Source organism: Monopterus albus, unplaced genomic scaffold (genome assembly GCF_001952655.1).
Source record: "Monopterus albus unplaced genomic scaffold, M_albus_1.0 scaffold51.1, whole genome shotgun sequence".
NCBI classification, from domain to species: Eukaryota; Metazoa; Chordata; class Actinopteri; order Synbranchiformes; family Synbranchidae; genus Monopterus; species Monopterus albus.
In genome coordinates, this window is record NW_018127931.1 from 4731119 (window position 1) to 4755633 (window position 24515).

The following is a 24515-nucleotide window of genomic DNA, read 5'->3' on the forward strand; positions in this document are numbered from 1 at the left end:
AAACACAGGTTTGAAATAACAGAATAATAGAGACATGCTTGTACGGGAACTGTACTGAAAACCCTAATTAATTTAGATTTCATGTATATACTTCCTATTTACTCTTTGCAGATAATGCAAGCATTTTTTTCACATCAAGATAAATCAAAATGAATTAGTTTTCTATGGATGTTCATACACAATTATAATCAACAAACAGTGCACCATTGTCCTGTTTGATGCACATTAAATGTTCCAGAAAAGCAGCACTTTTTTCACCTTCCATTACTGTCTGAATTATGTGTATCCCATTTGTGGTGAGTTTGAAGTTTTCAAACTAAGTGGGGAATTAAGTGTCTAATTCTTAAGCTAAAGAGGTCATTTAAAAATCTATTGGGCTATTTGAAAAATGAGTTGTGACTGTGCTGTAAAGAGAGGTGCTATTCTTAGCTCAGTGAAGTTTACATGCTGGAGATATATTTCACATGACGAGGACATACTAGCTTCTGAATCTTGATTACATCAGGTCAGGTATTGTATGCGCACACCAATTGTGCCTCACAGTGCATCTTATGCGAATTGCCCTTTACAGCAGCTCTTTGAATACAGAGAACAAAACAGACTGCAGCTGAATTCATCTCTGAACTTTGAGAGAGAGTCCATATAACACAGTTAGGAATTTAACTGTGATTTTAACACTGGTCTTATAAGACAATTTACTGCCATAATGATCGCTTTCACTGCCATAGGGAAGCCTGAAGAAGAAATTGTGCACCCCTACTATGATACTATTTTATGGTAAATTCCAGTGCTGTGAAAAATTGGAAAATATTTGATACTGTAAAGAAATGGAAACCTACCCACAGAAAGCTGGGTGGTGTGGGAGCCAAATAAATTTTCTAGGTCTAAAAATTAGAAATACAAGGAGATATGTCTTCTGCTACTGCACAAATTCATTTAAGAGTTTAATCAACCCTAGAAACCCATATTTTTTATTGTTCTTACCTTCTGCTGAGAGCCCTTGTACATTCACTCCTCTGGTGTCCAGAAAACTGAGGCAAGCGTCCACATTTTTGGTCTGTGTGGAAGACGGTAGACAGTTAGCACAAAAGACAGACACAGCAAGAATGTGAAGATACTTAGCATTGAATGAGCCTAAATGTCTCAGGGCAGAGGGCTCAGAGCACGGGGGACGATCAGCGTTATTACACATAAAGCACATCATTGTGCGGTTATTACCCGACCCCCGCTTAACCCTGGGACCCGGCTGTGTGACATACTGACCACAGTGTTTCACCACTTACACAACCCACCGCATGTCACACACACGCATTCATGGGGACACACACCCATTTGTACACATAATGCCAGTCAGTGGTAAAAACACATCCAATCCAGTGGATATACTGTGTATAGGCAATAACACACAAACACAGCTGTGCTTTCATTCCTTGTGGGGACTTTACATTGACTTACATTCATTTTCTGTTGACTTATCCTAACCTTAACTATAACCACTCCTTGCCTAACACCTGACCCTAACCTTAAACCATGTCACCACCCTAAAATTCAGTGATTCCTCAACAAGAATGGTCAAGCCCCCACAATGTGAGTGTGTTAACAGCTTTCGGCCCCCATGATGTAATTAATACACAAGCACATACACACCTACAGACACACAAGTAAGTACAAGCACTGCAACACAGCAGACAGAACAAACATACACACACAAGATGAAATCCTCATGCTGTAAATACAGAGTGTGTAGGTCAGTGTGGCCCACTTGAAGCTTTTCACAACAAAGTCACCTCTGCAAAGTGGTCCTTGATGGCAGCAAATAGGTGGCTTCATTGGCATTGTGGCCAGCCAACAGTGGCCCTCAGGAGGTTTTTTATGATGAGGTCAAAGGTCAGAGTGCTCAACTTCAGCACAGTGAGACAAGGCCATACAAAGAGTAAGCTGGGCAACTCAGCCAGATGTCCAATGGGCAATGATGATTCATGAGCTGAACTTCTCTTCAGGTCTCTAAAGTTCTCATTTTCTCTCTCTTATGTCTGCTCATTCAACGTGTCTGCAAGACGTTCTTAGTGAGAGGGAGACTTTGTAGAACCAGGATAATGAGACATATCTGCATACAGGCCATTGTAGATACTTGCTAAAACTTCTCTTACTCCCTCTCTGCTGAACACCATTGTCCTCAATGGATTAATGTGCATTTCAGTGGGATTTTATTCAACTGTGAGAATTAATGCTACAGAAAGCCAGAGGACATGAGTGACCTTAAATGTTTTTTCATGAGCTAAGAATTCTGTGGTACAACAAATGTTTTGACTGGGATCACAAACTATTTTTTATGTTTGCATTAACAAATACAAATTAATCTGTGGGCTCCTACATTTCTCTCAGACATTTGCTGTATTTGATCTTATGTGAAGAACCCCTTTTCACCTTAATATTAACAACTTAATAACTTTGTGAAGAAACTAAGACTGAGGTTTTAGGATTTTATTAGACTGATTGCTGTGATTGTATACAGAAACCTTTCCAACTTGTTTTAGATGATGAAGACTACAAGCCAAAATGTATTAGTTGCAGAGTTCTTTACAGGTACCGCTGGAGCTCTGACCTCTAAGTCTATTTTAAGTACAACATTAGTCATATACCTTTATTAGGTAACAAAGTCCCAACATAAAATTTCTTTATTGTAGCTTTCCAGGCACATAGTGGTCACTGCAGTGGACAGCTATTCAAAAGTCATTTTCTCCTAAATGCACTGGTTTCTATGGTGGAACTGCACATCAGCCACTAGAGTGCGCTCTACTGCACCACTCCACTGAGGTTTATTCAGTTGTCAGTCATTAGAACTACAAATGAATTTCCTCTGAATCCAAGATGGCAGACAGACATCCACACTTGTTGACTACTGATGGAATATCCTGTCAGTCCTTCTATTCAAGAAGAATCCTAGAGGTAAAAAAATATGATATACAGTAACATCTAAGTAATAATATCATTCTCTTATTTTTGAAATTTTTATTTCCAATAAGTAGTAAATTACGATTAACCATATGTCCAACAAAGTGGACATCATGCATCATCAAGTATATTTAACTAAAGACATGTAATTGTATTCATTTAAAAATAAATAGTCTTGTGAAGATTAGTTGTAGTTTGTTTGAGTAACACAAGTGCAGCAAAGAATAGGGAAGCCTATAGAATAGTCCGGAAAATTCCCTCCGACTCCAGTGATGATGATTATAGTGACAGTGATGAGTGGCTGCCAGAGAACAATAGAGATATAGGAGCTGAGGATCATGAAGGAAATGCAGTCATTCTGGATACAGATATTCAGGATGATGAGGGCCAAGATGCAGAGGGAGGTCAGCTTGATGAGGGAGCTGTGGAAGATGTGCGCATGGTACCTGGTCACACTCAAGCCTGCAAAAATATCTGGAAATTCCAAGACAATGACTTTGATAGAGACTTGCCTCTTTCTCTAGGAGACTGGAAAGTAAATGTTGAGGGAAGAGATCCAGTAGATTTCTTTAGGAACCTGTTTCATGCAGATCTCATTGATGATATAGTGCACAACACCAACTTGTATGCTCTCCAGAAAGGGAGAGAAAATCTGGCTGTGACGAGAAGAAATGCAGATTTTTTTAGGGATCAACATGGTCATGGGGTACATTCAGTACCCTAGGGCACAAATGTACTGGTCTAGTAAGGATGGACTTCATCTCAGATTAATTGCAAATGTCTGTGAACAGACATGATGAAATTCTGGGTTATCTGCACTTTTTTTGATAACTGTACTTACGGGCCAGCAAACAATGATAGGCTCTTCAAAGTAAGACCAGTGCTGAGTGCACTTCAGGAAACATTCAAGATAGCAGCAGACCCAAAATAATTTCAGTCAGTGGATGAGCAAATCATTCAGGTCAAAAGCCTTCTGTCCATCAAACAATACATACCAAAAAAAAAGCCCAAGCCCTGGGGAGTGAAAGTTGGGTGAGTGCAGGGACCTCAGTCTACATGTACAGTTTCAAACTACTTTTGCAGCATTCCACTCATTGAGGCCTTGAAAACTGTGGCATCTATGGCACAGGTACATGCAGAGCAAACAGGCTGAAGGGAGCAAATCAGAAACTCAAGGGCGAACAGCAACTGAAAGAAGAGGGCAGAGGGGCTTGCTCATCCACATGGCCTCATCCTGTGCTGGCCAGTCCCCTGAAGATGTGGCCAAGAGATGGGCCAAGAAGGGAAGGGATGTGGCCCTTTACAATCAACACATGGGCGGGGTTGATCTCGTTGAGCAATATCCACAGATGTAGGAACAAGCATCCAAGTGTTTTTTTTTTTTTTCTTTTCATATTTTGGATGTGACCGCTGTAAATGTCTGGTCCTTAGACACTGTTGGTAGGTACTGACCACTGCAGACCAAGAACACCCACCAAGACCTGCAGTGTGGGAGATTATCTGACCCAGTCATCTCACCATCACAGGTTGAACGTGGTCAAAGACACTCAGATCCCTACACTTGCCCATTTTTCCTGCTTCCATTATATCAACTTTGAGGTCTGAATGTTCACATTCTGCCTAATATACCCCACACACTGACAGGTGCCACTAACAGATATTCAGTGTTATTCACTTCACCTGCCAGTGGTCATAATGTTATGGCCGATCGGTGTATATGAAGAGAGAATGGTTCCCTGATACACCAGTTAGGGCGCAGTGCTCTCACCGTTCGAATCAGGGTTGTGTCAGGAAGGGCATCTGGAATAAAACATGTGCCAAATGTCAGCATGTGGCAGCCCCTGATGGGAAAAAGCTGAAAGTGACATTCATGGTGTATATGAAGAGCATGGTTATGGATGCAATAAGTTTTATTTCTTAAACTTAACTTATACTTGTCTGCAATTACATGTTCGTTTGAGTAAATGTAGGTTGCTGATGGTCACAGATGGGCCAACGCGCACACCTCCCAAATCTCAACTATATGTTGTGCTGAGCTGCACATCCTGCATGTCCATTAGTTGATCTGACTTGTAGCTGTCTGCTAGCTAGCAGGTATTCACATCTCCAAAAAAACATTGGGAGAAAATGTCTATTTGCATTACATTCTCAATCTAAGTGGTTACTTTCAACCTGAAAAACATTTAATAAAAGGGGCATAATACTTGTCCTAGGACAAAAATTATAACAGCTTTGAGCCTGCCTTCAAAATCACCATTTGTTTCCTGACTTCTCCTACATTTTCTGCACTTTGCTGTGTGAGCACCCTCTAGTTAGGACATGAACGTTTGCACAAGTATAAAAGCAATAGCTATGCAACCGCCCCTGGCCAACAAACACTTATGTTCGCATATGTGCAAGTATAAGTCTGGCTTTAAGAGCACAATGTGCAATCTGACCTATTCTGCTCTGATCCCTGCTATTAACCAGGTTACCTGACTCTTTAATCACTTTGTACTGTATTTGAATAAGTTGGGAAACCCTCTTCAACTTCTTCATACTTCCACTTATACTGTATAGGGTCAGTTCAGTGATAGCTTCCTGTTTCCAAGGTCCAGAATGAAGGTCCAGATATTTTCAAGTCAACGTTGATGAAAAGTTGTTAAAATACTCAGAAACAAGGAAATATACAGCCCATGACAAATGAGCAAATTCCTTATGCCGAGTTGTGGTATAGAACAACTACTGAATGGATCTTGTAAGACTGCAATTTATGGTTATAAGAATGAAGTGGGATATTAGGGGTTCTAAAAATATAAAGCCCCATTTCCAACAAAGAAACTTTCTTTGGGTGTTATGGTTTAGTCCCCCTCACCAGGAGGGTGAGGGAGAACTGGGGTTGGACTCAAGATGGCCGACCCAGGTGCTAGTACAAAAAAGGAGGTTTAATGGAATAAAAACATAACAGGGTCCATAATACATACAACCAGAGAAGGGCAGTGATGACTAGGAGACCAGGACGAACAGGTAAACACACAAACTGACGGCAGGAACTAGGATAGCAGGAGGATGAGAACGGACAGGTGAACAAAAAGAACCAACGTAAACAATGCAATCCACAGCACAGGGACTGTCAGCGTGGAAGACAAAGCACGTATTTCAGTATTGCTAACCGCATAATTAGCGTGATAAGGTCAAGCCAAAACGCACAGATACTGTCAGCGTAGCATCTTACACACGTTTTAAAAAATAAAAAAAAAATGCGGGTCAAACACAACATTTGTAACTTACTGGGGGTAAGTATTGTCCCTTATATATCGCAACGCTCCGGCACAGGCGGAGCGTCTGCCCGAGGTATAAATAAGGAGGAAACTAATCAGCGGGATGCACCCCAGCTGTGTGCACCGACAAACGAGTCGCCAATTACCGAGTGCAACACAGCTGAGGTGCAGAATCCTACAGATCAAGAAAACAGAGGAGAGAAAGGCGGAGGAGAGGCAGCGGCCGCCGAGCGGCCCTGACACTGGGGAACAGAAAACCTTTGCAGAACTTAGTTCCTCTACCTGCATTTCCACTGGAGGAGTTAGGGTCTAAATTTACTTTAGGGGCATAGTTCTACCCCCATAGTTCTGTGGAGGCTAGTATTTTCTGTAGGTCCAAGAGCTATCAGGGTGAGGCCTGCAGTATTGAATACAGATAACTGGTCAAATACTGTGCAGCATTTTACACAGAATTCTTGAAACCCAGCTGCCAACTTTTGCACTTTTGATATGTTTGTAGGCCAAATTTTCCATTTTCTTGGGGCTTCTGCTGTGGAAATTCAAATCACAATGCCATTTTTACCCCAGGGAATGCTGGTGGACTTTAGTCACTGGGAACAAAAGGTTCCAGGAACTTCCAGTGGAAATACCCTTAAAAACCTATAGCACATATGATATGTAATCCGCAATATTTGTATGATTTTTATCAAGGCACAACTCACTTACATTCAAATATTTACATCAAAAGGTTTGGATGGCCTTGCTGAAGCATTTTGCATTTGTTCCATGCCAGTTTGTGAGTATATGTGTGTGAAGGGTAGTTAAATAAAGAAGCTGATTAAGGCAAAAAAATGAAATGTGAATGCATAAACACACAGTAAATCTCCTTAACTGGAGACAGATCTGCATCTTTTTTAAAGGAGGGAAGGAATCACCAGTGAAACCAGTGTCTGCTGTCTCTAAGCCTTCAAATTACACATCAACCCAAAGTTCATATGCTTTCAGACAAAACCTCGGTTTGTCTTTTGTCGGTCTTAACTCTAAAATGACGTAAACAAGTGGAATAATAATTTAAGGTGTTGGTGATGGCAGGGGCATTAATATTCCACAGGGTTCTGGCGATGTTTAACTGCTAGTTTGGTGGGCAGTTTGGCTTTGTGGCATCCTGTAACAGCTTCTGAAGAAACCAACATCATTTATTTTTCCGACACAGGCTGGCACATCACATAGATCCACACAAGCCATTAAAATCTATTTGGAAGAGAAGGTTTTGATGAGGCACACTCAGCCTAATCATGAAGCACTTAGAGAGGAAAAGGACAGCACATTTTGAGGAGTGACAGGAGGCCATATGTGCAAAATGCACTGTGGGAAGATAACTTGCTACTAAGCTTGAAAGGTTAATGAGGGAGAGCTGTTATGTTTCTGTGATAATCAGTTTCAATTAAACTATGTTTTATTTACAGAGGCACACCACAAATCATAATATTATGTTCCAACTGCCACAAAAAGCTGAAGGTGACATGAGGCTTGCTGAGTATAAAGCTGCAAAAAAAACTGTGTCGTGTGGATATGGATTCTGCTGTGGCGACCCCTAATGGGAGCAGCTGAAAGCAAAACAACAATTTCCTGTCTGGATTGGATATAGGAATGTGTCAGGTTGTCTAGTTTAATACCTGCCACTTGTGTTCACCTTGCATTGAACTTTTATAATATAAAGTATTTTGTTGAAGGATTGCTAGAGCTAAATAAAATGAGACTTTCTGCCAAAGCAGTTTGGCAACCTTCCACTGCTACTCCTGCATCACTCTGGGATTCACAGCTCCTGTTGCTGTGTTAGTACTTTCATTTTGTTTTCTGTTTTTACTATAAAATATCATAACAGAAGTGGTCTGATTATGGGGTTTTTTATTATCTTTGTTCATACAATATTTCTTCATCCAAAACACAGTTACAGTCTCTGGTTAGTTACACTATTACACATAGACCAGTTTTCTGTGTCATGGGCTAATTATTATGTAACAAGCTAATTATTCCAAATTTTATTATCAATAAAATATATAATAGTCTATATATGGTGAAAAGTTGTGCTTGTTAATTTAATTTATGCTGTTAATCTGACTGCAGATAAACAAAGTACAAATCAGCTGTGACCATTTGTGAAGAATGAAGATATATTCATAACTTAATAACCCGTACCATTATACTGGTAAGTTACCAACTGAATGTGGCTACCATCAGTTACTCTTGTCTCAATTCAAGAATGGTCGCTGGTGTTGGATGTGATTATTTGTTATCATCTCACTGAAAATTCAAACATTGAAGCCCCCTCACTGAAAATCAAGCAACTCCATCCACTGAAGAAGTCCATGATATGCAGCTGAAATATTTGGAAACATTAAGTTATCCCTTTAGTTGTGTAGCAGTTTCACATGCTAACAGTTATCAAATGCATGCTGTGCAGTTTTAGATCTTTTTAGAAATTAGCTAACAAAAATCTATTTGCACTTAAATTGCATTTCACACCTAATGATATAGTATGTTTTACAACTTTGAATGTAAACATTAATTTCATTCAGTTACTCTACTTAAGGTTCAAGATATTGTTCAAGATATTTTTTTTTCCACAGGGAAATTACTGAAACCCAATGGTTGGCTGAAAAAGAAGGAACAACCCATTAAAAATCTAAAATGGTTTGGCCTTAGTTATCTGTTATTTGTTAAATAAACTAAAATGTGCAATATCAGTTTTAGTGTTTCTTGTGGATCGTTGTCAATATTTTATTTTATTTTTTACTTGTTGCACTTTTTATGTAAATGATGGAACAAAAGCAGAAGAACAAGGCTACAGTATATTGGCTTCAGTTTATTTTTGCACTTTATCTTTTAAAGATGCCTTTCTTCCAATACTGTAAGTCACTCATGTGAATCCTGTCCTTTTGTCCTGAAGAAGAAAGATCACATGACACTATTCTTTGTAACAATATGTCTCGCAATGAATTCATTTTTAGTGAATATTCACAGTCCTCATTATATTCTCCTACTCTTTCCAATCCAGTCAGACTTGGTGAAACACTGGATATCTGCATGTTTGCAGCTTAATTTCCTCACTTTTCTCTGTTGCCCATGAAAAGTGTGCTGGGGCACATTGGGCCTCTCTAAAAGGTATCAAGTGACTGATGTATGATGGCTGGAATTGGAAAGATGCATATGTCAATTTCAACACCTCGGTTACCACTTTCTATGGGACAGAAAACAACCTCCTTCAAGACAGGACTGGAAAACCAAGCGTTAGCGCTTTACAGCACATGAGCACAGCTCAGTAATTGAAGGGTTTTACTCCACAGTGTTTCATATCCACTGGAAAATATATGCCACCTTAAATCCCTAAGTCAGTTTTCTCAAAAACAGAGATGACTCAAGCTCCACAAACAGAGCTATTTTGTGTCTTAGGATGACTGAGCTGAGTCAGGTGATTTCTAGTTTTTCTTTACAGTCTTTTACCTTCAACCCAGTGATCATTTTTTTATTTAATTAATTTTATACCCACATGAAAATGGAACTTAAATCTCATCCTGGTGGTTGGAACCTGAATTGTCAGAGGGGTCAGAGACAGTCATTAGAGTCTGTGTTTGTATGTATGTTTCCCAAAGACAACCATAAGAGTGAAGAGCTGACTGGCTTTTGTAGAATCTGTTTAGATTTTCCTTTGCTTACGGCAGAAATCAATGTCTAGTGATGATTCGGGTGAATCAATCAAATCACAGTCCTTCACCCTGTACTGTATAAGCATTTTAAGCCCTTCTCCTAGTAGATCAAAATCAATACAGCTAAACCTAGCAGAATTATTATTATTATTAAATCAGATGTATCAGGGTTTGTCTTTTCCCCCTCACCACAGCAGAATGTAGAAAAGATGAATGCACACTTTTTGTACTTATTAATTCTGCCTGGCAGCTGGAACCTAATGAGTTCATCACTCATGCTGAGGTGACACATAACTGTGAAACTTTCTGATTTGTAGCCCATAGGAGGGAAGAATTATAGCTTAGAATACCTGACTACACTCAGAGCACCTTCTTCCAAACAAGCCACTTATCTCATTACCTATCAACCCCTGTCTTCAGACTGGGGATGTGACACTTGTGCTTCCACTGGTTTCATCACTAACAGTCCATTCATTCCTCTTTCACCATGCCCTATCACTCTCACTGCATCCAAAGCGGACAGCTGCTGACAGACGATGAATCAAAATGGCTCAAATGGGACAGAGTTTGAGAGCAGCTGATGGGCAGAGGGGTGGCTGAGTTAAAGGATCCAATTTTATAATACAAGGATCATCACTCATCATGTCAAAATCCAAACTAAAGAAAGTTTCTTAACTGGCATGAGGCTGGGGGAATGTTTTCTGCAATACTGATCAGTCACCATGATCCCTTTCCCTGACTGAAATGTACTTACTTACTGAAATCTTTCACACAGCTCATAGCTTTGATATCTTTAAAAAAGTGCTGACTGCTCAGACCACGAGTTTGAACCTCATACATTCAGATTTGCACAACATGCTCTGCCTTACAAAGTCAATGTTTGCATTGATAGCAGCCTACAGACTCTGTACTACAGGACAGGTTTCACCACATGGACTGGAGTAAGTTTGCCTCCTGGGCAACCTGTGACTCTCACATGGACATTGACACCTACACTTCCTCTATGCTGGACTATATTAACACTGCCGTTGACAGTGTCACTTACCCAGGGCCAACCTGAGGAGGGGCATCAAGAAGGCCAAGCACTGCTACAAGGACGAGGAACACATCACAAACTCTGACCCCCAATGTATGTGGAAGGGTATCCAGGTCATCAGTGACTACAAGTCCAGCAACTCCCCAACAACCACAGATGTCTCCTTCCTCAATGAGCTAAATGACTTCTATGCTTGCTTCAATGGGGACAACAAGGACTGTAAATGGACTGTATTTTATATAGCGCTTTCTCACAGTGTGTTGCACTGGCCAAAGCGCTTTACAGGAGATCATACACCATTCACCCATTCACACACAACATTTACACACCAATGATGACAGGCTGCCATGCACCGGCGCTAGTCAAGCCACCGGAGCAATTTGGGGTTCAGTGTCTTGCTCAGGGACACTTAGGCATGCGGGGAGACTGGGAGTCGAACCACCAACTTGCTGGTCAGGAGACGACTGCCCTACCTCGTGAGCCACAGCCACAACAAGGGGAGAGCTATCAAGTCCAGACCCTTCACAGACCACCAGCTACTCACATTCATCTCCACTGATGTGTATGCTGCACTGAGCCAGACCAACACACGCAAGACTGCTGGCCCTGATGGCATTCCTGGACGCATGCTCAGGGCGTGTGCTGGACAGCTTGCTGACATCTTTACGGACATTTTTAACCTGTTCCTCGACCAAGCAGTTGTGTTGACATGCTTCAAAACCACCTCCATTGTACCAGTGCTGAAGCATTCCACCCTGACTTGCCTCAATGACTAGTGCCCTGTTGTACTCACACCCATTGTCATGAAGTGCTTCAAATGCCTGGTCCTGGTACACCTAAAGACCTGCCTTCCACCCACACTGGACCCCCACCAATTTGCCTACCACAGGAATAGGAGCACAGAGGATGCATTCTTCATAGCACTGCACTCTGTACTCAGACATCTGGACAATTAGAGTAATTACACAAGAATGCTGTTAGTGGACTTCATCTTAGCGTTTAACACAGTAATCCCCTCCAAATTAACCACCAAACTTGGTGACCTGGGCATCAGTACCTCCCTCTGCAACTGGATTCTGTACTTTCTGACCAACAGGCCTCAGCATGTTAGGTCAGACAACATCTGCTTTTCCACCATTATCCTCAACACTGGTGTACCACAGGCCTGTGTGCTGAACCCATTCCTCTACTCCCTTTTTACCCACGACTACCAGCACCAACACCATCATCAAGTTTTCAGACGACATGACAGTGATCGGCCTCATCAGCAAAAATGTTGAGATAGCCTACAAGGAGGAGATAGAGCACCTGGATGTATGGTGTGCTGACAATAACCTTCTCCTCAACACTAACAACACCAAGGAGCTCATTGTGGACTACAGGAGGGAGAAAGGAGGCACACATGACCCCATCCATATTAACAGGATGGTTGTTGAATGTGTCTCCAGCTTCAAATTCCTGGGGACCCACATTTCAGAGGATCTGTCCTGGACCACCAAGACCTGCAGCCTGGTTAACAAGGCTCACCAGAGCCTCCTCTTCCTGAGGACAATCAAGAAGAACCATCTGTCTTCAGCCATCCTGGTGAACTTCTACCGCTGTGCCATCGAGAGCATCCTGACCAGCTGTATCACAATCTGGTATGGAAACTGCTCTGTCTCCGACCACAAGGTGCTGCAGCGAGTGGTAAAAATTGTCCAATGCATCACAGGGACTCCACTTCCAGACGTTGAGGGTGTCCACAGGGAATGCTGCCTCCAATGTGCTTGCAGCATTCTCAAGGACTCCTCTCCTCCTGCTCACAAACTGTTTGACCTCCTGCCCTCTGGGAAGCACTTCAGGAGCCTCTGGACCAAGGCCAAAACCCATAGATTCCGGAACAGCTTCTTCCCTACAGCAGTCTCCTTACTGAACTCTGTCCCCCAGCATATAAACACACATGATATATAATCAACAAAATCTGCAAGGCATCACAAATATATATATCCATGGATGTCTCAGTTAATACATGGTGGTTCATTTTCAAATGTTTACAGTATCAAATAACTTGGAGGCCTCTCATGTTGCTTTGCACACCTGCTGCACAGGAAGACTGCATGTCCACATGTGAGTGGCAAAGTGAGAAAGTCAACCAAGGATGTGTGATAGATGACAAAGACCAACAAGTCACCTCATCAGTCTCTGGGTTCATCTCTTTAAATCATTTTTTAATTTAGCTAATTGGATCTCATCATCACTTCTGTTAATGGTGGGCAAAACAAAAACAAAAAGATAGATGGAAAATGATGCAATGCACATGCAAAGACTGCATTTGTTGTCATTTCATCATCTAGTTTTTTGTTAATTTTTAACATACAGTATTTTAGCCTTAGCTAAAATACAATAAAAAGTAATTATATATCACAAGGATTATATAAGAAAAAACAAGTCTTGCAATGTCACGGAAATATTCAACAGTAGCAACCAAGTGTCATCATGGAGGAATTGCTGTACAGTTATTAGTTCATAAATTAAAAATTTGTGTTTGTCTGTATATAAACTAAAAATACTGGTTTAAGAGAAATGTGCATTCATCCAACATATTATGTTGAAATGTTATGAAATATTAGTTAAATTGCCTCATATCATCAGCTCGACAAAAAGAATGATGATAGAGTTAGTAGGATTTAAGTATTTATGCTGTAATGCTTTTCAGCTGTAACATACCTGACTGAACCGGCTATGGGCCAAGTCAGAAAAATTAAGCAGGGCGGATGTGGAGGTAGAATAGTGTGAAAAATAACAGACTGTCATGTTACTCTTTTGTCTTGAGTTACAGTATAGTGCTGAATGCAGAGTTACTGCAAAGTGCTCCTGCTGCGTGCTCACTCTCATGCATTCAGATCAGGTGATGAGACGGAGTACAAAGCTGCGAAGTACAGACTGAGGAAAGCCATCACAGCGGCCAAGAGGCAGTACAGAGAGAAGCTGAATGGCTTCTATTCTACTGCTGACTCCAGACGGACGTGGCAAGGCCTGCAGCACATCACAGACTACAGGACCACCACCAGCATCATCAGCTCCACAGACAGCCTGCTGGATGACCTCAATGGCCAGCTTAGGTTGATTGGTGTCTCTAAATTGCCCATAGGAGTGTGTGTGTGGTTGTTCGTCTATGTGTTATCCCTGCGATGGATTGGCGACCTGTCCAGGGTGTACCCCGCCTTCGCCCGATTGCCGGCCGGGATTGGCTCCAGACCCACCCCGTGACCCCGTTCAGGGACTAAACGGTAGAAAATGAATGAATAGACAAATAATAAACAATATCACAGGAGTGGCAGAGGATAAAGAAGATAAGAAATCAAAACAAATGGGCAAGATTTCTGTCTTTAAGAGAAAGGACAAGAACATATGCTCTATTATCAGAAGCTCTGGACAAAGAGAATCAGTAGAAAGATGGAGTGATTTAAATTTTATTACTCCCAAATTGCAACATTCACAGTCAGAGGTGGTTTGGAAGAAGTGAGAAAAACTACAGCTGGTGTATCACAGTCAAACATACTGAGGTAGATCAAAGGTTAGCAGTCTTTCAACGTGCCAGCTCTTTGCTCCCTTAACAGAACATCTGCTAATGTCATTCAGTTATAATGACTCATTAAAAGCTTCCAATTGAGCAACAAGTGAGCCATAATGAGGCCCTAGGTGCTCTGTTCATGCTGTGACACTGGCTAACATATGAAAGAGTCAATCTGTGCTCCAAAACACATACCTCTTCTTAATAAAAAGATAAAAAATAAAAAAAAATAATGGTTTCAGAGGAACAAAAAAAAAAGAATATGGACCACAGAGAAGATTCACAAGGGACAGCAAACACACAGTGTGAGAGGGAGTTTTATTGCAACACCTGCTGAGACACTTGGAGCAGCCATACATTAAAAAATGTATCACTCTGTGTCCTTGATACTGGTTCTAAACATCCCAATTTGGGGCAGTTCTTAAATGTTTGTAGCTAGTTAACACCAACTAAAGGAATAACATTTACCCAGTCTAAGGGCAAATGTTAATAGATCCCGCCATAAAAATTTCTGTCGTGACCTACGGACTTATGCTTTCCGTTTTTCATTGTTTTCCCCTGATTCCCTGTTTCCCCAGCCACATCATGCTTCTGCTTTATCTCTCCTGCACCCAGTAACCTGTCCTTGTTGTTCAATAAACTCTTTTTGTGTTCCACTCCCGGTGTGTGTGTTTGAGTACATTGTGAAATGTATATGTGATAGTCTGCATCTTTTTTTTTTGTGTTTTGAAAACAACAGTTGTGGTTCGCCATCTACTAGCCTTCCATGATGCCGTGGGTTGTCAACCGATCAGAGGCCGTATTCCTGACTTGTCAATCAATAATAAATAAAATGGAAAAAGTAAGGTGAACTGCCAGTGTTGGAGGGTTACAGGGCAAAACAAAGTAAATTTATTCAAAGTTGGTCCGAAATTTTTTAATAGGCCTGCATTTTATATTTTGGAGTAAGTAAGTAAGACCAAGTAAGTACGTTTGGCTATCAGGCAAGTAAAACATCTCAGCTACTTGCCCGAAGCCCTGTGGCTCTTTAAATTCTCCACTATGTTCACTAACCTTACCTGCCTGCTATTTTGTTTTGTTGCTGCCTCAGCCTTTGACAAAGAGGTTATTTCTCACTCTCTTTTTCTCAGAACCTGCACCTTACACGTAATCGAAAATTAGAGCCCTCTGGTCACAAGCTCATCTCCCTGTTAACAAGGCATCCGGATTGTAAACACGAAGAGATAGACTGAATTATACTCACTCTATAGTTTCAGCAGTCTAAACTGACCATCTGCCTCAGCTCTCTTTAAACCATCAGTGCCAATCGCCAGACATGCATTGACATCAGGGATGTTTCAGAAGCCCTGAGTTCCCATCATCCATTTGTCAGTGTATTTCCAAATCAACTGACTCTCATAATAGATTAGCCGCTTGACAACCAGGGCTGGTATAATCAAATTAATGACCTGAGGAATAATGTCACAGAGACGCTAGTTCATTTGGTCTTACAGAAATCTGGGCCAGCAACTCAAATTAGGAACGTGATCAATTAGAAGCAGAAATTAATAGCGAGCTGTGCTGTGCTGATGCATCAGGCTGGTGAAAATGATACTACTGAGTGGCTTTTGCTGTTTGTCCTTCTGTGTGACTGGTGTGCAAGCTGCCAACAGATGACACCAATAAGCTTTAATATTCTCCAAGAAACCCTAAACTCAATTAAGCATCAAAGGCAACACACCAAGTCCTAACCTGCTTCTAAGGCCAGAATACTCAACAGTATGTCTTTGGACATTACGGATTACAGGTTACAGTCCATTCAGTTCAGCTAGGTTTAGCTTTGTTTAACTGATGATATGCTAAGCGACTGTATCGCCAATCAAACACACATCAGTAAGCACAGCATCACATCACCATCTATGATGCTGTAGCATTACACTGTGCATCTACAGTAAAGTCTGTACAGTGCAGGTTTAAATATTTTTTCAGTTCGAAAGCTAAACTATATTCAGTAACTGCTGTTTATAAAAATGAAACAATCTACCCGCATACACAGGTGGCATAACAGCTAGTATCTTTCTCACCTTATATGCTACAAGTCTATTTTCTTGAATCTTCTGCACATAACCACAGTGATTGTGTACTGGGCTCTGACTGCTTCCGAAACACATGTGACATGTGCAGACACATGCAGCACCAGCGCTGCTGCTCTGCTAATGTGGTGCTCGCACTATGCAGTGTAATAAAAGCTTCCAATTCAAACATTATTATTCTGTATACAGAGTTATTCTATGTTAAATATGTTAACACACTAAAGAATAGCTTTTAGGGAATATAATGCACCACTTCTTTTTGCCCTGTGAGAAATCCCTGCTGTAAATGCAAAGTACACAAAAAATATTTCCACACAGAATCACCTGTAGTTTTCCTGGATCTATTCTAAAGCCGTTTTCAGATAAGATGCGGTGGGCGCTGCTCTCCACTACTAAACCCATTTATTTCTATGTGTCATGCAGCGCAAGAACATACAGTATCTGTGCTGTTGTGTGTGGTGTCCCTGCATGCTGGGCTGAAGTTAAAAAAAGTTCAACTTGGATGTAGCGCTCTGTGACGACATCATAACACGTCCAATTGGAGAGAAACTGACAGACCACAAAAAAAAGGAGGAGAAGTTGATTTTGGCAGATCCACACCCTATTCTTCTTTGCTGCAGCTCGTCTCCTCTTCATCAATACAACTAAAGCCAGAGCTTTTTGCTGACATGTAGAAAAGATGCATCGTGGATCCAAGCGCACTGCTCAAAAAACTAGTTAATATCTGCTAACCACTTCCTGGGAAGCTTTTTGGTCCCCTAGCAATGGGAGCCCAACATGTGCGCGATTTGCAAGTGTGCGCCCTCCTCCCCTGTGCTGCTCCAAACCCCTGCAGCTAACACAGCACATACTGCTTTGTATCTGAAAATGACTTAACAATTATCTTGAGTTCTAATCTCTTAAATCTCTACAATTAATTCATAATTAATGCAGAAATCACTGGCTGTGTTAAATACTAAAATGTTTACAGCATAAAATATTTGTATTCCATGTAATTCACTGAACTTCAACAAACAATATACCAACTTCACACAAGTGCTCCCTCAATGTAAATTAACAGCCAAACAAATTACACTGTCAAATCAAACTGGACTGGGAGCCAAGGCTGCAAACAATCACTCTAAATATGCTCCATGACATACTCTACTGTACCTTTCCCAGAAGTCAAACTGCACAGTCATCTGTACTGCAGGGAAGTGCTCTGTGGTTTACTAATGATGTCTGTCTAATGATGGTCTGTCTAAATACTAATGATGAGAAGGATTTGCTTTGCAAGGCTCAAATATATTCTGCTGAATCTGCCTCTTCTGCAACCCCCTTGTCAGCTGTTCCCGTGTTTGAGCATGATTCTTCTGAGAAATGAAAAAAAAGAAAGAAAAACCTTTTACTTGATTCAAAAACCTGGGTGCGCATCTAATTCCTTTATAATTCTGAACAATGATGAGAAACTGCACTGTCAGAGGGCATGAGGTTTTACATAGGAGAGGAGTTGGAGATTGCACTGTGGGGTGAGTAAGACGTTTGAATGATTCACACCAACAGTGTGAGATCCCTAATCCACTGAATGCATTTGTAGTTTTACATCATGTGCATTTTGCTGACACCTTTATCCTAAATCCCAAAATGAGAAGAGGGTCAAATCCTTCTTCTGCAAGCATAAAAGTAGTCTAGATAGGATGTGATAGGACAGGAAGCTGTATCACATTGCTCTCTAGCCACTGAGTCACATTTGAATGTTCTATCACAAAGCTGAAAAACAGTGAAAAAAGATGTATTAAACAAATGGAAAGAAACAGCCCCAGACTCAATTCTCCAATGAGTTGAAAGTCCCATGTACCACACTCCTGTCATTCCTCATTATCATCACCTTCATTGCCTTGCTCAGCAGTTGCACTGATTCCTTTCGGGCCAAATACTGTATATGGTTGGGGGTATGGTTCTGTAGACAAACCCTGCTCTCATTTTAAGAAACAACTTCCCAACAATAATAAGTTCCTACACTGATGAATCCTTCCCAAACCAGTCCACACAACACCCCATTCACAAACTCTACTGGAGAAAATGGGCACTTTAGAATTTTAAGTACTTATTTTTCCATTAGATTAGATTAGATTCAACTTTATTATCATTACCCATGTACAAGTACAAGGCAACGAAATACAGTTTAGCCTTTAACCAGATGTGCAATGACAGCAGTGCAAAACATGCCGTATCTACAGAGTGTACAGTCAGAACTAATTTACTGATAGATATGTACAATTGATATTTACAGTAAGTTATATAAGGTAATATACAATATACAACAGACTTTATGGATTTAAGTTACAAATAATGGATAAGGTACATTAAGCTATAAAACCCTAGTGCAATGGGATGAAATGGAATGAAGCAGTGCAGAATAAGAAGATAATAAGTTACATGAGTTAACAGTTCAATGGATGTAAATAGTGCAAAGATACAGTAAATTTACAGTATCTGCATATGTACAGTACAATGTGCAAATGACCAACAGAGCAGTATTCTGTGAGTAGAGTATGTGTAAATTAACACTATGTGCAATTATCACACAGTTATACTTGCTGCAGTTTTGGTATCCTCAAGAACAACTCAAAAAGGGGAAAAGAAAACTGTCTGTAGTATTAAACATACTAAGGCTGGGGATTTGGAGGATCTAACAGAGGATCAATGAGCTATTGGTTAAGGGTTGGAAGTGTAATTATAACTCCTACAGTATTGCATTATTTGGAGTTTAAGTCTAATCAGAGTTATGGGACAGCATTTTAAAAGCTATGGCATTACCATTCTCAACTTTACATTAGCAATCAAGTGACCAAAATGTTACCTTTTAGTATGTATAGAGGACACCTGCACACTGTAAAATGCAGGCACTGTAACAGTAAAGAGATCAAAGGTCAGCAAGTTAAAGCAAATAAGGATAAGGATAATCACCTTTATTGGCCAAGTATGTTACACACAAGGAATTTGTTTCTGGTACAGAACCGATGGCAGCCATCTACGGTGCCACCTCAACTGATGGCTGTAACCATCGGGGGCAACGGGGGCATTCAGTGTCTTGCCCAAGGACACTTCGACACGTAGACTGCCAGCACTGCGATTTGAACCTTCAACCGTCTGGTTGGGAGACGACTGCTCTACTCACCACACCACTGTCGCCTCCCCCACACCACCAGAGGAGGGAGACCTAGAAAACAGGTCTATTAATTCATACTTCCACTGTTCTTTAATGTGTTATCCCATGAGCCCTAGGGGTAGTCAGAGGTGTTACCCTTTGGCTTTAGAAATATAAGTAATAATAATTATAAATAACAATTATTGAAGGCACCTACATGGGGGTGGCTGCCTGGGGGGTTTCAAAAGTTAGCGAGAAATGCAGAGATTAAATAGCTTGATCTGAACAGGCTGTAAAAAAAGGAAATTATAATTTAAATGTTACCATTCACTCCAGTGATGAATGCATGGATGCTTTTTTCATAAAAAAAAAAAAAAACTTTGGAAGGAAAAAATGAAGTGAAAGGAAGTATTTTACGGTTAGCAGCAGGCGACTATGAAAAGCCATAGCAAATCTTGCTTGGTGTTTACACAACCAGTCAAAAGTTTGCATGCACATTCCCTTTCAATTCAAAGAGGAAAGCGTGCTCAGACTTTTGACTGGTGGTGTACACTTACTGGCCCTTCACTCATCATCCATGTTTTTCTACTAGATTAGCTCTAAAAGAAATGGCTGGCATTGCAATGACATGTGGATCTCTTGAACTGTGAACATGGGGTTAGAGAAAAGGAGCATATTATGTATTTAAATTAACTGAGAAGCTTGCAGATGCTGGTGCCGTGCTGGTTTTCTGCTTCCAACAGCTGCTCACTTGCTCAGCCTAAATTGGGGGAAATCTGTGCAGAGGATGTAAGTAAGGCTCATCTGCCCTTCCACTGACAGATGCTGCTACTGCGATGTCTCTGGCCAACATTTAAACTCCAGGTGCTGCTGTGGGTGGCCATTGGAGGGTTTCCAACATTCACAGCTCAGGTCATTAGGTGGTCTAAAGTTAAAAAATAGCTCTGGAGTTCCTCAGTACAGGGGAAAGATTGTCAGTAAATAACTTATGTTTCAGACTGACATCAGAGTTCAAGCTCATGGGATAAACAAGCCAAATAAAATACTTCTGCACTTACAGAGCCATATGTTTATGTGTCATCACCTTGATCTCTTAGGGTAGCTTGGTTCATTTAGTCTAGCTAAAGAAAAAAAAACATTGTTGCCTAACACTTCTGGTTCTGTTCATCTTTATGCTGACATTAAGTACAAAGTCAGATGGAATGAGCTGGTAGCTCAGTAACTGGAGAGTTTTAGAGACTGCCATTCACATCATCAGCACTACATTAAAACCTTCTGGTGAGTCTCAGTAAGTCATGCTGCAGTTTATGGTGCCTTATGTGTTTATTAATTAGAACAAAGAAGAAGAAATGATCCCTGTTACAGTAACTGGGACTGCAGCTCATTTTTAGGAATAGTTATGACAATGCATGACAAAAGAGTTGTCGTATACTGAAAGAGAAATACAGTAGTTACTGTCTAATCACATTTTGCTTAATATCTATGGGGAACACTTCTTTGCTTGGACTCTTTAAATTCATTTCTGATTCATTAAGGACAATCCCATTGCTTGTATGCTGATGGGCAAGAGTATTATCATGGTTATTAAATAATTTGCATAAATGTATGCATCACTTAAACATATCACCTATAACAGCACCTCCTTGATAGATGGATTTAATAACTGTTTTGCTAATCCAAATATTTATATGGCATTAAATACTTTACCAAATCTACTTGTAGCACAGTAGGTATGACTTCTTTTAATTGTCTCCTATAACCTCATGTAAACTCAGCTCTAGCATGTCTTCAAATCAGCTTGACTTTTACCAGCTTTGTTTTTTCTAACCAGAGTTCCTGCTAAGTGGTTGCATCTTTGTAGAGGTGTTCGTATGTGTCAGGTGTTTCCTTCCCTTTGCACCCACACTTCATTTTCCCAAGCTAGCCATACCCTCTGTGGTAAGAGGAGGTGGTGGATAAATGGGCTTAGTAAATGACTGAGCTAAAGGGCTAGCTGCACACAGGCACACAAATACACACAGAGGTCACTGGCATATTGAGCTACATGCATGCAGTGCTGCAACAGCTCACCCTTAGTGACCAGTGTGTGTTAGTCTGGACTCAGCTGTTTGTAACCAGGAGAAGAATCACTTCAAGTAAGAAAGGAGGAAAATAAATGCACACTACAGGAGTTTATCTTGCCAAATAGACTTTGATGCACTGAACTTACACATGCATGTTAGGAGTTACCAGGATTTCCTTTGCTGCTTTTCTAACAGCATGCAATGTTTGCTTCTACTACACTGGACTCACCATGAGGGAAAAAATAAAACTGTTCTGAATATGTTTTAAAACAATCTGATACATTCCAGTGATTGGACTCTTTTGGAAGGAGGCCCTGATTTTCCTCAGACATCCCCAGAGAGTTCATCATATGCACTGACTTTCCTTGTCTGGAAGTCACCTGTTAAAACTATCCAGCGGAAACATCAGAAGACTGACACATATTTGTATAAAGCATATGCCAGAGATACAAAATGGTACAGTAAATGGAAACTTACTATACAGTACCCTACAAACACAATATTAAAAACTCAGCTCTAACATCTAATGAGAAAGACACACAAAGCCTGACACACAAACAAAACAGTCAGAACCAAACACACTCACCCACAGTGCCTTACTAAGAATGTGTGCCACAATAGCTAAACTGCGTTAGTCCTGTTTAATGGCATGAGGGCGAATGACAGGGGAAACCAACAGTGCATAAACACTTAGTCAAGTCTAATTAAAGTGAGAGCTAATTATCTGACAGTGACGAAAATCAGTGGTTATACACCCAGTTATTTCATTAACTGAGGGAAAATGACACCATCAACATTGCTCAGCCGCATGGCAGACAGAAACACAGATGACTGAAAATAACAAATCATACATGTTTGAACTTTTTGGTCAAGTGGCTACATGGTTACACCAGTCATCACCAGAATTTTGTGTAGTAAAGATGGTTGTAAATGTTTAGAGTTGTTACAGTTAAACTTTTGCTTGTTCTCATATTTTGTCCCTGCTGGCCCCACTGTACCCCTTCTCCAACTGTCCCTGTCCCAAATATAAATCACTCACAGGTGTTCTGGTGTTCACAGGTGTTAAGGTTGTCCCCATGTGAGGGTGCATGGCAGGTGGTGGATCAATTAGGTACCAGTGCAACAATGTAAAAATACTCATGTAAAAGTGTTACATTTACTCCTACTTCAAAATATATAAAAGAGCAATAGTATTACTGAAACAGTAAATGCGCTTAAAATATCAAAAATTACTCATAGCATATTAATAATGTAGCTCCTCAAGCCCAACCTTAGTGTCACCACAAGATAAATCAAAAATGTTCTGCTGCACAAATCCATACATTTGGACAGTTCTTTTTTTGTGAAATGTTTGATCATTGGACCTTTTTGAAGGTTAAAAGGGGAAATCACCCTTTGACGGATCAACCAATGACTTATTGCCATCTGAAATATGTCAAAACAGCTCAAGGACACACTAAATCGTAATGACTCACAAGCCAAAAAGGCTTTGAAATCATTAGAGGAATCTTCATATTTTAATGTAAAATCTTAATGTGAAAAGTAACAAGTTACTATTGCTGTCAAATAAATGCAGCAAAGTTTAATATTTCATTGGAAATGTAGTGGAATAGAAATATAAAATACTGTAGCTATAATGGAGAAATAAATTACAAGTGCCTCACAATTTACTTATGCATATTACTTAAGTTTATTTACCCAGTTACTTTCCACCACTGCTATAATGAATTATTTTTACATCCCAGTCTTTAGCAGGGGATTCGTAAACACATTTTCAATCACAGATTTGTAATGTTGATGGTAATGGTGAAGGGATGTTGTCAAAGTATCTCTGTGCTACCACACTGGCTGCCTGTAATCCCTGTAATCTAAGAATTTAGGTTCAGTGAAAAAATAGAAAACTACAGATGTAAAAATACATTTGAGTTTAGTAGCAGAACACTTCAAAGTACTTCAGGTTCCTCATAGATGTGATACATTCTCACGCAACTAAAGGATGGAAGAAGTTGAATTTAAATGTGAGACTTAAACACTCACCATTTGTGACTGGCTCCTGGGGCTGCCATTGATATCTTCCACCTTCTCATTTGCTGGATGAGAAAGGAAATGAAGAAAAGAGATTTTTACTGTTGTCCGGTACTGAACTCTAACATCCTGATGTTCAATGACTTTTGAGTTCAAGTGCACAAATCCTGCTAGAAACCGCTTTTGAGGATGTATAGGAGAGTATGAGTGTATGTACACTTGTGTGTGTTTGCGTGTATGTGTGTGTGGAGGTGTCGAGCCACTTGGGAGAGGTCTGGAAAGTAAAACTGCCTAATTCGTCAGCTGCCACCAGAGAATTACTGACAGGCCAACTTGGACTCTTTGTTTGTCCAGGTGAGCAGGGAGGGTAAAGTTTCAATCTAACAGAGAAGGAGACAGAGAGAATGACAGAATGAGAGAATAGTGAGATGAAAGATATTTAGGGAGACAGCATCAGTTAGAAAGACAGCACATGTAAAAGGAAGGAAAATGTGTTTGTGTGTATGAGTGTTATAAACAGAGGGGAACGAGAGTCCCATATAGAGAAATGTTCAGAATAGTGATCCAGACACAAAGAAAGAGAGAGAACCACAACAGTGAAATAAGAAAAAGAATGTGTGAGAGAAATGTGTCTGAAAGAAGGAGGGTAAAAAGAAATACATTTCAGCAAGTTGCTAGAAATTTAACCAATTGCTCACTACTGCACTGTGTGGAAAAGTAGTTGTACTGAGGTTC

General features: G+C 40.5%; 1 protein-coding gene across 9 annotated transcripts in view; it reads right to left on the bottom strand.

The window, feature by feature from the left end:
- The window catches only part of nav3 (neuron navigator 3), a 495508-nt gene that overhangs the window by 130728 nt on the left and 340265 nt on the right, over window positions 1–24515 (bottom strand). For all 9 annotated transcript variants that reach the window (XM_020601356.1, XM_020601357.1, XM_020601354.1 and 6 more), the window contains 2 exons: window positions 23793–23845; window positions 985–1057 (listed from right to left, as the gene is read on the bottom strand). In XM_020601356.1, the coding sequence (XP_020457012.1) occupies window positions 985–1057; window positions 23793–23845 (126 nt within the window). The remainder of the gene's footprint in view (window positions 1–984; window positions 1058–23792; window positions 23846–24515) is intronic.